Below are 15,628 nucleotides of genomic sequence, written 5' to 3' on the forward strand. Positions count from 1 at the left end.
CATTGCTGATATGCGAATTTCACAGGTGACTGCCAAGAAACTTGCACTCTGAGTTGTAAACCATGGATTAGATCCCATGAGGAGCTTCATTGCAATCTCTGCATCAGGCAGGCCTGAGAATTTCCTAATCAGGGAGTAATGACCTTTACACATATCCCCAAGTAGAATGCACAGCAAAACAGTACATGCTCGATTGTTTCTACCTCACCTGAGACACAAGGGCAGATCCTTTCAGAAACAGGGATCCTTCTATGGCAGCCTTCAACTATAGCTGAAGGAGCATTCCCCACCAGGCCAAGAAGAAAGCCCTTCTGTGCCTCAGGTGCTCTAGTGGCGACAGGTAGGTGGCCAGCGCAACTTTCTGTCTGGCATCCTCTGCAGGTAGGAAGTTTGAGGTTCTGCTGATGTCCCCTTGCTGTTCAGTGTCATACAGCCTCTGCCTTATAGCCACTCTCGCCTGATCTGGGGTGATCTAGCCAATCTGAAAAAGGGGTGCGAGGTTTCTCCCAATTACCCACATGATGTACCTATTTCTTTTGTACCTGCACTAACATTCTCAACTTTTGGTGTATCCTGGAGCCCAGGTGTGCTTCAACAGACCCAGTGTGGCTACCTCACTCATTGTTTTTCTGGCATCTGATGGTACTTCTGCTGGTGACCAATCCAAACCCACTGTGGCAGTTCACCTGAATGACATTAATGGGCACAGCCACTTTCTCGGTAAGTGTGCATGTAATGTAGAGAATCTTTTCACAGACTGTTACCTACTGATAACAATACACGTACATAACAAGCTAAGCGCAATAGAATTAGTGTTGGCTGGAAACAGAGAGGCCTCAGCACTCAGAGGTAGAGCAAAAGGCCCTAGGTTATTCCCTGGCAGGGCTGGGAAAGACCACTGTTTGATCCTGGAGAGACACTGCCAGTCCATGTAGATGCACTGGTCTAAACCAGAGGTGGGGGTCTTTTCATGTTGGAAGTCTCTGCATTAAATTAGCTGTAATCTAATAAGGTTGCATTCAAGAAACTTTCATTAGATATACAAAATCTCGTATTTTGTAAAAATCGAACTACTATGTACAAAGAATGAAAAACAATGTTAATTCTAATATTAACTAACCTTTTAATGACTTTGTTGTGACTGTTTCTCAAAGGCTGATAATAAATGGACACCCCTCCCAACCAGCCTTGGGTGGTAGTGGCACTAGTCAGGTGGAAAAGTTAATGTACCTTAGATACTTGCCTATAAGGTGAGAAATTTTTACCATGAAAGGCTGGATCGTCTCCTTGACCTGTCTGAGAGTCAGGGCAGTTCAACACATCTTGAATTCTGTATTTAAAAAAAACTCCTTCGCTCTGGCTGGCCATGCCTTTCTTCTCTACCTCTCTGAGGCTTCACAACTAGTCAGCATGTCATGTAGGCAGGCAGGCAGGCAGGCAGGCAGGCTGGCTGCTGCTGGGTCTTAAAGCTTGCCATCTAGAAACGCAATAAAACTGCAGATCGAAAAAATTCCCTTGCTTCCTCTCTCCCGCCCTCCCTCCCTTCCTCCCTCTGGGCTTTTCCAGTACCCAGAAGGTGGGAATGTCACACAGTATTGCATAAGCACTTTGCTAATATCTTCAAAAATGGTAGCATGGTTCAGATTCTTTCCCCCTTTCAGTCAGGCACCAGGGCAATCAGGTTCCAGGGCAATCTGCAGCTCTTCCTCACAAGCACCATTCCCTAAGTTTTTACACACACACACACACACACACACACACCCCTTATCTGAGGGTCATAGAACATTCCATGATTTTTGATTGAAAACCTGCCCTCATCCTATCTGTGAGATTTCCTTATAGACAGGTATCTATCATATATTCTAAAATCACATCAGAACAAAATCATGAGTGTAATAGCTGTCCAAATAGCCCTTATGCCTTACTAGTGTTTTAATTGTGGCCGTCAGTCATGGCTTCTTTTACTCTTTGGTATTTTAAATATGGTCATTTTAAGATTAAAATAAAAATAATGACAAATTAAATCATATTAATAGAAATAAAAGGATGTGTTACTCAAAATTCGGATTCACTTAATGCCTAGAAGGCCACATGGTCCAAACAAATCAGTAATCTCCCTCACTATGAAGCAGCTACATATTCAGAGAGGTGAAGGCAACTTGAAACAGGGATTGCTTTTGTGATATGTATACACATGAATTCTACTTTTGTCTCTGGTTAAACTGGTTTTGCAGGGTTTTTATTTTACTGTTTTGTAAATCTGGAAAACCTATTTGACTAGAAACTACTTTGAGACCCACGAAGTATGTATGTACAGCATGGCAAACAAAGCCATTGGTGCTATTCCAGTGCTAAAGGCTGTATAAAGCAGAGGCCCTATATAGTTTGTGTTTTGCTAGACTGTACCATTTCAGATTGCATATGAGATTTCAAATGTTTACATGCTCCCCACACAAACTCCTTGGACATGCAAAACAAACATGCCAAGGAAAAGGCTAGCTTAAAACTTTCTCCTTGACAATCTACTTACTTGTGTGTGGGGAGTATTTTATATGGAGGAGCATTTAAGTGTTTGATCCCCTCCCCTGCAGTCTGGAATGATGTAGCCTAGCAATGTATGGATCTTGTTCTTGCTTATTTTAGGTCTAAATTGTTCTGAAGCTGAGAGCAGAAGGATTTTCCAAAGAACATATTACATTAGTGGTACTGTGATAGCTTTCAGAGCAGTGGTTTTCAAACTTTCCACGTTTGCAGAACTTCTTCATTAATTGTCTTCTAAGACAATTCCATCTGCATTACAGGGATGCTCTTGTAACAGCACCCACTCTCTTCTAGCACTGGCTAACCTTTTCTTTTTAGATCTTATCATTGCTCATGTATGACCTAGGAGACACTGAACACTCTCCTACGAATCCGTGTTGCTAAAGAAGATGGTTCGTTATGGGTATACTGTTTTTCAGGATAGCTTGTGTTCTGTTGCTGATCTTCCCATTGAAAAATTGCTTCCTGTGAAGACAGTTTGAAAACTAATGCTTCTGAAGAACCACTTCTCGGTATGAATTTTGAGGGAGTTCAGCATGGACTATAGTTTCATTTATTATTTTGTCCTTTATTATCCTCAGCAACATACGAGCTGTCTTGTGAACAGAACCCACTGATCTTCGACGTAACTGATAGCATTGCTGCCCACAAAATCACCTCAGCCTCATTCAGTTTCTCATCCCGGTTTGTGGGTATTTCTGCAGTGGCCTTGCGGGCTCTTTCAACATCAGACCCTTCCAGCCCAAGCAACTGCCTCCTGGAGCATGAGGGACACAGCTTCCAGTGGCACAGGTAATGGAATGTTTTGAATGAACACAATGAGTTCTAGTTGCTGATACAGCTACAGTAGAAATTAGCAGAATTCATTTTTGAAGAATCTAAAAACAATGTCCCAGTTCAAATATCACACAAAGTGCAAGGACTTCCTCCCCTTCTGTCATGAGGGAAGGACACTGTAGACTTGAGATTTGGCATGATACTAAACTCTGTATCCCAATTTGTTCTAAGTAGAGTTTATGAACAAGTGAGAATATGAACTGGTATTCCACACTGTGTACAATATGTACTAATACTTAAGGTTTAGTATGGTCTGAGGTACATTTGATTTATAAATGAAGATGCAGAGGATTAGGCTTGCCTAGTAACCACATGCCTGCTCTGGAAGTGGAACCTTTTCTGGCTGTGTATTTCAGTGCTGAGAGAAGGGTACTTTGTATGTGCTCACAGGCACCCTCTACTCCAGACAACTGTTTGGGATATTTAATATAAAAACTGTACATCAATACTTTAAATAAAGTAATTAAAATGAAGTTGAAAAATTGCTGCTTGTGCATGAGTGAAACTTGTGGGAAACCCACTGGTAAAAACTGAGAGTGGAAGTTGGTTACGTTATTGATAATGTTGTTGTTATTGTTCACCAAAAGGCAGACATGGCATTTTACAGAGTAACGAAAGCAAAAAAAGAAAAAAAAATCCCCGCCCTAAATTTATATTCTAAATTTAGATAAAAGGGAGGGAAGGCAAGATCATAAGGGATGCATGCACACAAATGTAGGTGCACTTAGTTTGGCTTCTAAGATGGTGTGCACCGGATCCTATCTCCTCTGGCAGCAGCCTCCCTACCTCCTCTCCATCTTCAGACTTGCGCCAGCAAAATCACTGGCACAGGTCCAAGGAAACCCATTGCGGGGTGGGAGGCTTGCTTAAATTAAATTACTTATTTAAATCCCCCTTCCCTTACAAAGCCTCCTGCTTCATCCCCCCTCGCTGCTAGATACAGCTGCACTAGCAAGGGGAGGAGAGAATTGGGCCATAAATGGTTAAAGCCTAAGACTTCACAAAACACATGGGTATTGAGACGAATCTTGACAAAATCGGTGATGATACTATATGAAGTTCTGAGAAGGAATTCCAGCCTTCAGAGATAGCTAGGAAGTATGGACTCAGTTGTTTTTAGAGAGCAGGAAATTTTGGGGTAGCTGAAGATAATACAGTTTGAGGAGCAAAGGTCATTGTTGGGTAGACTGAAGTATGAGAATAGAAAGTTAAGATGGAATGAGGCTGTAAAGAGCTTTAAAGGATGATGAAAGATGTGAAGATTGTGTTGGGTGTGGGAAGCAGTGGAAAGACTATGTAGTTTCACAGTGAGCGAAGTCTGTACAGTGAGGTGAATGATTTGACAGCAGAGTTCTAGATTGACCTGTGCAAGTGATTTGATCAGCATGAAGAGAGCCGATCTCCAGATAAGGAACACCTTCTAGGAGAGGTGGATTCTTCATTTCATCCCTTTGGACCAGTAGCATTGGAAGAAGGGCTAACTTTGGCTAAATTGCTGTCATTTTGCTGGAATTACCAGTGTCACTGAATTCAAAATCCCATGTCGCTATTTCCAGATCATAGCCCTGGATTTGAAAATGGGTTCTGGGGCTGAGCTCTGCCTAAAGATTAAGTCCCAGACATGCTAGCATTAAATAGTATGCTGCTTTGTGATCCCTTTTGGACTACTGCAGCAGTTCTCAAACTCCAAGGTTGTTTGAGCCCTGCAGTAAGTTCTTGCAGAGGCGGGGAGAGGCAGTGATGCGATCACTAGGATTGCGTTACTTTGGAGGGGCGCAAGGGCTTGGCTGGACTTACCAGAGCCTCCTGTAGCCTCCCGGGGGTGCAGGGAGCCCTGCATGACCATCCGCAGGGTTCCCTGAAGCTTAAAAAGTGAAAGCGGAGCAATTGTGCTCCACCTCTGCAAAATTGAAAGTAGAGTGCAATTGCTCCGCTTTCACTTTTTAAGCTTCGGGGAGCCCTGCAGAGGGTCGTTCAGGGCTCCCTGCACTGCTGGGAGACTGCAGCAGGGGCTGGTAAGTACATGCCAATCCCTGAGGCCAGGGCTGTCAGGCTGGGGCATTGCGATGCCCTGGTTTGAGAAGCCCTGGACTACTGGGTTGGAATTCCCAAAGTTGGTTTTGGCATACCCTGTGTTCTCATTAAACAAAAAAGGGAAGAAACATGAGGAGAGGGACTCTGTGAAACAGCTGTCTTGGCAGAAGCTTGTCAGATGCCTGCCTTTCCACTTGTGCTCTGGTTTTCTTCCATGTTACCACTGGATATCCTGGGTCAGTTCTTGGCAGCTTTGGGATAAAGAAATTTCCTCTTACTATTCACAAATGCTTCCCAAGTGAGTTCTGATTCCAGCCTGTCTTTAATTTCCTTGGCCCATTAAGCCTTTTCCACCATGGAGATCAGGCTAGCAACAATAAGTTGTTTACTGAACAAGAAAGTATGAAGTGAAGCAAGTAAGGGAAAATGGAAGCACTTCTGTCTAGAAGAGAGGGCATCAAGAGTTCATAGAAAACTTAGAAAGTTACAACTTGGTTACAACTATCTCTGATCCTTTCTGTCCAGAAACTTAGAACATAAGAACATAAGAACAGCCCCACTGGATCAGGCCATAGGCCCATCTAGTGCAGCTTCCTGTGTCTCACACTGGCCCACCAAATGCCCCAGGGAGCACACCAGATAACAAGAAGTTAACTTAAGAAATTAAAGGAATCCTGATTAGATTTCCTTATGCTCAGAGAACTGTGGAGATTCTTGGAGATCCTTGATTGAAACTTCTTTCCGATACGAAACAGGCCCGTGTATCCACAGATCCAGTATCTGCGGATTCAGTTGTCTGCAGATCCACCTCTCATGACGCCTGGACACCCATTCCATTGCCTCAGCTTTTGTTTACTGACGCTGGAAGTGCTGCTGTTTCTTCCTTCAAACAAGCAAAATTCTTGCTAAACTGAAGAGCAACGTGCAGGCAACTGGTCTGCACGCTGAAAGAAGCCAAGCTGGATATTAACAGGAAGTGCTTCCTGTTGCCGTTCAGTTAGTCTCCTGCCTATAATGCTGCATGCTGTTCTCCAGTTCAGCAAGAATTTTGCTTGTTTGAAGAAAGAAACAGCAGCACTTCCAGTGCTAGTACACAAAAGCTGAGGTAATGGAATGGGCTCAGGGGCTGCCACTGGAATTGTGTCCCTCGTATCCACAGTGTTGTATCCTTGGGGGGGGGGCAGTGGAACAGAACCCCAGCAGATATGAGTGCCCTACTTTATTTTATAAACTACATGCACTGCTTACAATATGTGAACGCTTTTCGTATAATATGTACTTTAGGCAAACAATGAAGGGGTTTTAAGTACACCTAAATATGTGAATGCAAATTTTACGTATGTAAAATATGTAAATCCAGGGGAATACTGTGTTAATATTGAAATACTTTTCAAGGAAAAGTAGTTTGGAAAGCAGTTACATAGTAAATAAATGGCTCCTTATTCTCAAAGGGTTTGCCCAAAGGTTTGGTTCTGCCCAATGAATTTCCTAACATAATTTTTCCTTCAACAGCAGGCATATAGCCAGACCCTTGAACTATTACAAACTGGTTTTGAAAGTCTCCTCAGCTTCTAAAGCAGTTTGCTGCATGGGCGTGGAGGGGGGGTTGCCCTTCAGAGTGACCTCTGAATTATTTTATGTTTAAGATAATGCTTATTCAACCAGAAGATGTAGACAGAGTATTTGAAATTTCATGACCAACCTTTGACTTCTGCCCATCTTGGATGATCAGATTGGCAAGGTCAGCAGAGGTGATTGATGCCTCCCTGAAGGAAGGTTGTGTTCCATCTGGTTTGAAGGAGGCAGGAGATCTGCTCCTTGTCTGAAGAAACCTTTTTTGGATCCCTGTGATTTTAACTGCTGTATCCTTATTGGTTCCTTGAGGACAGGGTTCAGGACAGGTAGTGCTTAGGTATTCTGCTGTCCTTCTGCTGCCTTGGACCAGAAAGGGGGGGGGGGTTCTCAAGATTCCATCATGTCTCCTATGCTATTCATCATCTGCATGAAACTACTCAGTTAAGTTGTCAGAGTTTTGAACTGCGTTGTCGTCACTATGCTGATAACATCTAGCTTTGTCTCACTGTTCCTGGAGGGTGATTAAGACACTTGAACCACTGTTCTCCGGTGGGCTTTCCATGGTGAGGTCAGTCGTCCATAAATGGGTAATAAATGCCTCGTCCATAAAATAAAAGTCGTCCATAAATGTCCATAAATGCCTCCCTCATAGGAAGGCAGGTCAGGCAAACTTCTTCCTTCCCCCAGACCGACCTCACCTTCGGACGAGCAGGCTGGGGTCTCGTAGCTCCGCTGGCCAGCTAGACTGACCAGCATCCTTTCTCTTTTTTTACCTGGGGCTGCTTGCCCTCATTGCTGCAGGAACCCTCTACAGCCAGCACAGGAGGGCACCCTCCATTTTCGTGCGGTGCCTCCTGTGACTTCCCACGCTCTGGGGCTCTGTTCCTGCAGAGGCAGTCGCTGCGGCCATCTTGGCTTCCTGAGGAGTTTATGTGTGCCCTAGCCCTTCTGACTGTTGCCTGCGGTGGGGACAGAGGATGAGGGGCTAGCCGGCTGGACAGCTTTAGGGCCCCTGCTCTCCCCATCAGGATTGAGCCCCAAGAGGGTGCTTGGCCAGGGCAGAGCCCTAGTGACCCGCTGTGCTAGTCGCAGAGCTCCTCCAGGCTTGCGCCATTGCCTTTGGGGGCTGAGGGGCCCACATGGCACATGCCCTGACTTTTGTGACTGGGGACTGTAGTGCCTTTACCTCCCCCCAGTTGGAGTGGCTACATCAGCCCTCCCACAGGAACCACAGTGGAGTGCTCTCTGTGCGCAACACCTGGCGCATGCCTCTGCACCCTCCTGTGCAAGCGAGCATCCTCCGCAGCAGTAGCAGAGGAGCGCAGGGAAGCCTCAATTGGCGCACTTCCTTCCCCTCGCAGCAGCCAGATGTAGAGGTGTGGGGGCCATGCTCCTCCTATGTGAGCGAGTGAGCACCAGATGCAGCAGCAGCAGCAGCAGCGCACCATTTGGCTGCAGCAGCCCAGTTGCACGTGCCACCAGGAGCAGCATCTGAAGGGGTCCAGCATTCTTCCTCCGGATCTCCTTGGGTGGGTCAGCCTGACCAGCAGCCTTCCCGCCCCCCCCCAAGATCACCTACAGGTAAAAGGTGGGGGAAGAAGGAAGGATAATGGCCAACCCATCCAAAGAGGGCTCCGCTGCTCCTGCCATGGCCCCTGGGACCACTCTGGCCTTTGGGGCCATCACATCAATTGGGACAAACTCATGGCCACTATCCAGAGCATGGTCAGTATCTGCAAGCATGGCCTCAGCCATTGTCACCATTCAGGGCTCACTTGCCTCCTCTGGGGCTCCCATTGCCACTGGTCAACAGCAGGTGCCTTTAGCCCCCTCAGAGGTTCTCCTCCCAGGTTCCCAGTCTGAACCTGCTGAGATTTAGGTGGTGATTTCTCCTTCCCCAGCCAAGAAACAGAGAAAATTGGGGGACAGCAGTGGCCAGTATTGCCCCCCCCTTCTTGCTATCCAGAGCTGCAGCTGGAAAGAGGAGGGGGCCCTTCCAGTCTCTTCATCTGAGGACAGGAAGGTTTCTGAGGAAGATGATACCCATCTGGAACACGGCTCCCACCTCTTTTTCCCTGACTCAAAGTTTTTCCAGTGGATCTCTAGTATCCTGGAGCTCCAGCCACCTCCTACTCCCGCTACAGAGCTGCAGCCCTCCACATCTCAGTGGGGGGGGGGGTCACCTCAGTCTTCCCCAGCCAGCAGGAGGCCCTTCAGTGGTTTCCCTTGCCAGACTTTTTCAAACAGATAATTGACAAGTAGTGGGCTACCCCCTCCAGATCCAGGAACTCCAGTTACCCTGCCAGTGAATTCTACAAAGTGGATATGGATGATCTCCTCAGATTTAAGCTCCCATTAGTCGATGCCCTTGTAGCAGCCCCGGGTTCTTCTTTGGTTCTCCCTTCCGATCCCAAGAGCCTCCCTAAGGACCCAGTGAACAAGAGGATTGAAGTGGCAGCCCGGTGGGCCTTTGAGGCTTCAGCCAACTCCCTTAAGGCCTATGTGGCCTCTTCACTGTGTGAAAGGGCCCTCATGCTCTTGATGCAGCATTTCGTTGACCACCACCAGCTCTCCACTAAGGTGCAATCTGACCTGAGAAGGCTGGCATTGGTTACTGCCTTCACTGCAGACACCACAGCAGATTCTGTTCAGTTTTCGGCCAGAGCCATGGCAGCAGAGGTGGCTGTTCACAGAAGCACCTGGCTCTGTAACGGGGACATTGATTCAGCATCTCATGCCAAGGTGGTGGCTGTGTCCTTCCATGGCTCCAGGTTGTTCAGGGAGGACTTAGAGCCCCTCCTGGTGGAGACCGGGGCAAGCGGAAGATATTCCCAACCAAGCCCAGGTTGTTGAGGCCTCCCTACAGACAGCCTCACTAGCAACAGTACTCCTTTCAGGCAGCTTCTACAAGAGTCAGAGATCCATCTGGCAACCCGGAAGGTCCTCCTTCAAGCCACGTTCTCAGCAGTCCCACCGCTTCCCTTCCAAGACCACCAGGCAGCAATGACTACCTGACATTCTCTGACCTTCCAATCTTCAAGGCTGCAGTTTTTCACACACAGGTGGGACTCCATAACATCCAACCAATGGGTCACGGATATCATGAGGAGAGGATATGCCCTCCAGTCTCGCATCATTCCTTGGGACCAGTTTCTCCAGGCTTGCAGACCCACATGCCATCTGAAGCATGTCAATACTCTCCAGGCTATCCTCCACCTGCTTCTGATATACACTATAGAGCCAGTCCCGGCTTCATAGCAGGTCTAGGGGGTATATTCCCGCCCCTTCATGGTTCCCAAGAAATCAGGAGACACCAGAGCCATCCACAACCTCAAGTGGTTCAACCAATGAATATGGCAGCAGAAGTTCAAAATTGTCCACCCTTCAGGCCATTTGAAAGTGCGATTTCCTTTCTTCCGTGGATTTACAGGAGGCTTTTCTTCATTTGCCAGTTCTCCCTACCTACAGAAAGTTCCTTAACTTCTGCTATGATGGAATTCATTACCAGTACAGAACTGTTGCATTCGGGTTGTCTTCATAACCAAGAGTGTTCTCCAAAGTTCTGATCACCCTCATAGCCCACCTATGGACCCAGGGAGTTGCAGCCTTCCCTATCTTGACAACATCCTTGTGAGAGCACGCTTCCAGGTGAGGGGGCAACAGCACATGGAATGGACCCTTCAGTGCCTCAGACATCATGGCTTCGTGGTCAATATGGACAAGAGCCATCTGACTTGACACAATCCATTCTTCACCCAGGGAGCCATCATAGGCACTCTGCACTACAAGGTTCCTCTCTCCAAAGCATCACGACAAAATCAAGCAGCTGGCCACGGAGGTTCTGCAGATTCTCAAACCAGACATCGTCGTCCTGGCTCACCTCCTAGGCATGCTGACCTCGTGTTAGGGCATCATCCCTTGGGCCAGATTCCGGACCAGGACCCTCCAGCTCCCACTGCTCCCCCATCAGAACTTTTAGCCCTCCAGAGGAGCAAGAGGATTTGCCTGGACTCACTCACCAAGACGGACCTTCAATGGTAACTGCAACCACACAGACTGGACCAGAGGTCTTCCATCCTGGTAGTGAATAGGACAGTTCTGCACACCAATGCAAGCCTGCTGGAATTGGGGGCCCACCCAGATGGCTGAGTGACTCAGGGAAGGTGGACACCAAGCAAAGCAAAAAGGAATATCAACTTCCGAGAGCTTTAGACCATCTACCTGGCTCTGAAGATCTTTGCTCCCCTCCTCAGGTCAAGAAACGTCCTGGTGTACACTGACAACATCTCAGCCAAGGTGTACGTCAATCGCCAGGGAGGGACCAAGTCTGTCTCTCTTCAGTCCCAGGTCCTCTCAAGTGTTTTTGTGGGCAGAACGAAATCTCAGCTCCCTCAGAGCAGAGCACATCCCAGGCCTTGACAACACCATGGCGGACTGGCTGAGTTGAAAGGACCTTGACCAATCAGACCTTGACCAACCTGCAGCTCCAGTGGCTCGCCAATCAATACAGTCCCCTGATACTGAACCTCTTCATCTGCCATCGGAACAACCAATTACCCCAATTCTTCTCAAGGGGACACTACCCGAACTCAGAGGGAGTGGATGCTTTGCATCAAGGGTGGCCTCGGGGCACCCTCACCTTTCCCCTGTGAATCTTCTTCCCAGAGTGGTCAACAAGATCAAGGCTGAGAGGGTGGAGGTTCTTCTGATTGCACCTCTCTGGCCTCAGTGCCCCTGGTTCACAGATCTTCTGGACCTGTCCATCTCTTCACCTCTTTGCTTACTCCTGAGACCAGATCTGCTACTCTGGGGTCCAATCTTGCAACCACAACTACAGGTGCTTCATTTAGCTGCCTGGAGATTGAGCGCAACAGACTTGCCACCTTAGGTTATTCTGAGCTGGTGCTCAATACTCTTTTGGCCAGCAGAAGAGCTTCCACCAACTGTGTCTACAGCTGCACCTGGAGGGTATTCGCGGACTGGTGCTCCCAGAAGGGAATCCTCCCAGAGAAGGTCAAGGTTAGGCAGTTTCTGGATTTTCCACATTTTTGATACTGGGTGTGTGATATGTATGTGTGTGGTATGTGAAGGGGAGATCTTTGTTTCAGTTTGTTACTTGTTGAAGCTCCCAGAACCTAAATGATTCAACAAACACGTGCTTGTAAAATATATAACATATTAAAAGGAAGCAAATGGAAATATAAGCTAGTGAAAGAATTTTCAGCAGCTGCCCTAAAACCATTTCTCACTTCATAAACATGTCTGCATGCAGGGAGAAAAGAAATAATTTTTCTTGTGGCCTTTTTTCTTGCCATTTCTACTTGTCCTCCCCTCCCGCTTCCCCAAACAAACTTTAAAAAATACTCAGTTCAATTGCAATGTTGGGCAACAGGGTTTGGCAGGGATTTTCCTGCACATATGGTTTGGATCCATGAGGGTTCCCTTTGGGGCTGTCCATAGAGAAGCTGTTGCTGGGCAGAACCTTGTCCATAGAGAAGCTGTTGCTGGGCTGTTGCTGGGCAGTTCCCCTTCAGAACCTCCTCCTTGTCCTTCCTGGTGGTTAGGACTCTCTATTATCCTCCATATTGACAAGTTAAGATCAATTATTTTTCGATTATGCACACCTCACAGTAAGCACCAACTTAGAGAGTCCTTCTTCTTGCCAGTCAGAGAAAGAAGGATGCCTCTTCCAAGATGGTGCAGGTCTGTGCTTTTGTTAGAACCTATAATAAAAATAACATTTAAAAGATTTGTTGCCTGATTAATCAAGGGGTTTTTGATGATCAAATGGGGTTTAATTAATCTGAGTGTCTGATAATACAGGTCTGGTTGTCAGAAAGAGGTTCCATTGATTCATCATCCCCAAACGGTGATTTGTGTTTGTCATAGTTAGGGCTTCCAAATGTACACTAGGCAAACCATTTTTTAGAGATGCTTACTCTCATGTCTATGATCTAGCAGCCTCTGAATGTGGAGTGATGGCTGTTGTCATGGTTTATCCGTTAAGTCATCATACTAAACCAGGGGTGTCCAAGCTTTTTGGCAGGAGGTCCACATCATCTCTCTGACACTGTGTCAGGGGCTGGGAACAAAGAATTAATTCACATTTCAAATTTGAATAAATTTACATAAATGAATATATTAGAGATGGAATTTGTATGCATGAATGAAGGTCTTGCAATAACTATAGCCTTTCCTTCACTGTCGCATCACAGCCGTGAAACAGCAAGCAGTGAAGGGAGCCCACGTCCCACAGGTCATGCAAGAGGTCAAATAATTGCCTTCATGCTGAGAGCAGTTGCATTGGGCCACCACAGGCTCCAGCAAGTCTCTAGAGAGGCAGAGGCTCATTGGAGACTGGGGTCTCTCTGCGGGCCGGATTGAGAGTCCTTGAGGGCCGCAAGTGGCCCCCGGGCTGGGGTTTGGGCACTCCTGCCCAATCACTAAGCACAAAGCATAGCTTGCAAATGCACTTCAAACCAGGGTTTCTGATTCTAGATGGCTGACCAATTGCAGACACCTCTCTCTTTATCAATTCAGAGATTTTACCAAACCATACTTCTCTAACTATGGCTCAGTGTGACATCTGCTTTGAGCCATAGATATATTCCACCCTTTTCTGCTGCATGATCCTTTTTGTTATATGTGATGTCCCTTCTGTAGTCCTTATTATTGTGGAAATGATGATTGAATTTGTTAAAAATTTTCTAGCATGGAATTCTTCTAGGTCTATACAACATGGGATCCACCAAGCAGAATTCAGGTCATCAGCCTTGTATTGTGGCCTACCATGTGTTTAACCACTTTGCTGTTTTGCAAGGTTGAAAGAGGCAGCAAAAAACAAGATGCTTAGTGAATCATATCTGGCTGTCAAACTGTGTTCACTTGTTGGGTTGCAGGTTGTTCAAGCTGGCTTCATTGTCCTGAATATCTCATTATTTTTACCAACTCAGGCATGCAAGACTTGTGGCCTGCCAAATTGAACACCACCTATTAGCCATGTTTAGCAGCAACTGTTACCCTGTCTCGTCTGATCTCGGAAGCTAAGCAGGGTCAGGCCTGGTTAGTACTTGGATGGGAGACCGCCTGGGAATACTGGGTACTGTAGGCTTATACCATAGTCTTTCGAGACTGAAGGTTGCCAACCATTTATTAGCCATGTTTGGAGACACTCTGAGGATTTGATAAATATCGTGGTTTTTTGCTGCTTTCTAGAACTGCAATAATGGTATTTCCAAGCACTTGGTGCCATAATGCCCTTTGGGAAGATAAAGCGGGGTAGAAATTTAGTAAATAAATAAAATAATAAACGTGGCTATTAACTGTGTTCAGCTTCATGGGGTTGCAGGTTGAACAGGCCTGACCTAGGCTTTGCCTGAAGATATGTACCAGGCAAAGAGTGGCAGGTGCATCTTTTTTCTTAGGCTTCTATCTCCATGTTGGAAGAAAATGCATCTCCTCACTTTCATAAAACACAGAAACATGGGTCAGTCATGCTTCTTCTACTGTCCTGTCTACAGAACGTGCAGAAGTGGCCCGTGGAGACTGTACAGTTTCTTATAATTGTCCCTGTCAATTGAGATGGCAGATTAGCAATATCAATGCCAGGTGCTCAGTCCAGCTGTTACAGTTGTTGTTTCCTTGTTTTCAAGATTGTCTCTCTACTCTCCTCACTTCCTGTTCAGTGCTACTGTACAAAGTAGCCATAGGAGAAGCTGCCACTTGGGCTCTGGCTTGTCAGGACAGACCCATTTCTCTGTGTTGCCTCAATACCAAGCTCATTTTGTCATATTGTGAGAAGAGAGTGCTGATTCTACAACACAGAAAGCTGCATTTTGGTTTCCTTCTTTCTCTCTCTTGCTCTGTCTCACAGTTGCACCCAACGTACCTGCGGAGAGCAAGGCAGCTGCATGCTGCCACTTATCCATCATACGGATTTTGTCAACTGCACTCCCAGCAGCCGGAGGCATATGCAGTGCACCATTACCTGTGAGAAGGGGTCTGTCCTCCATTCCAGCTACGGGCAGCCACTGTACCCGCTTCAGGTGAGTGGGTGAAGATCTGCTGATGTCATTCTGGATGTGTTTGTTTTGTTTCCGCACTGTCCAATGAACACTCGAGACAACAGATATGGGAGAAAGGGCCACTTTATTCCACATTAGCAAGAGAAGCAGAGGCTGAGACCTGCAGCATCCGAGGCAGCGAAAGCCCCTATAGTACAGGGAGGGACCTCTGGGCGGTACCAGAAACCTCTGCCCCCAGAGGTTTGCACCCGACTCCAAGTCGCGCCCCACTGCTGGGCGGCGCGTCTCATCCATGTCTGTCCCTTAAGGGGAAGGCAGCCGGACCGCGGACTGCGCCACCTCGAGCCGCTGAGCCTCTGAGGTGTGCCCCGCTGTCCCGGCCAGGGCCCCGTCTACGTCCTCGTGCCGCCGAGCCCCTGAGGACTGAAATAGGGTTCTGCCCTGCCTATGCCGCCTGAAGGTGCATGCCAAAGTCCCATTCACGCCTCCTAACCCGCACCACCTGCCACAAGGAGGGGTCAGCCTAGCGCTTTACCCCCCGCTCCCAAACAGGGGGAGAAGCGCCTTAAGGCCGTCCTGCAGGTCCTTAAGAAAGATGTCTGCGCCTTCCTCCGACA

The 15,628-nt window shown here is 47.2% G+C and overlaps 1 protein-coding gene across 1 annotated transcript in view; it reads left to right on the top strand.

The window, feature by feature from the left end:
- PAPPA2 (pappalysin 2) overlaps positions 1-15,628 on the top strand; it is a 188,695-nt gene that overhangs the window by 105,965 nt on the left and 67,102 nt on the right. The window contains exons 13-15 of the mRNA XM_066624530.1: positions 585-720; positions 3,123-3,333; positions 14,861-15,032. Of these exons, the coding sequence (XP_066480627.1) occupies positions 585-720; positions 3,123-3,333; positions 14,861-15,032 (519 nt within the window). The remainder of the gene's footprint in view (positions 1-584; positions 721-3,122; positions 3,334-14,860; positions 15,033-15,628) is intronic.

This window comes from Tiliqua scincoides, chromosome 4, assembly GCF_035046505.1.
Source record: "Tiliqua scincoides isolate rTilSci1 chromosome 4, rTilSci1.hap2, whole genome shotgun sequence".
Lineage (NCBI taxonomy): Eukaryota > Metazoa > Chordata > Lepidosauria > Squamata > Scincidae > Tiliqua > Tiliqua scincoides.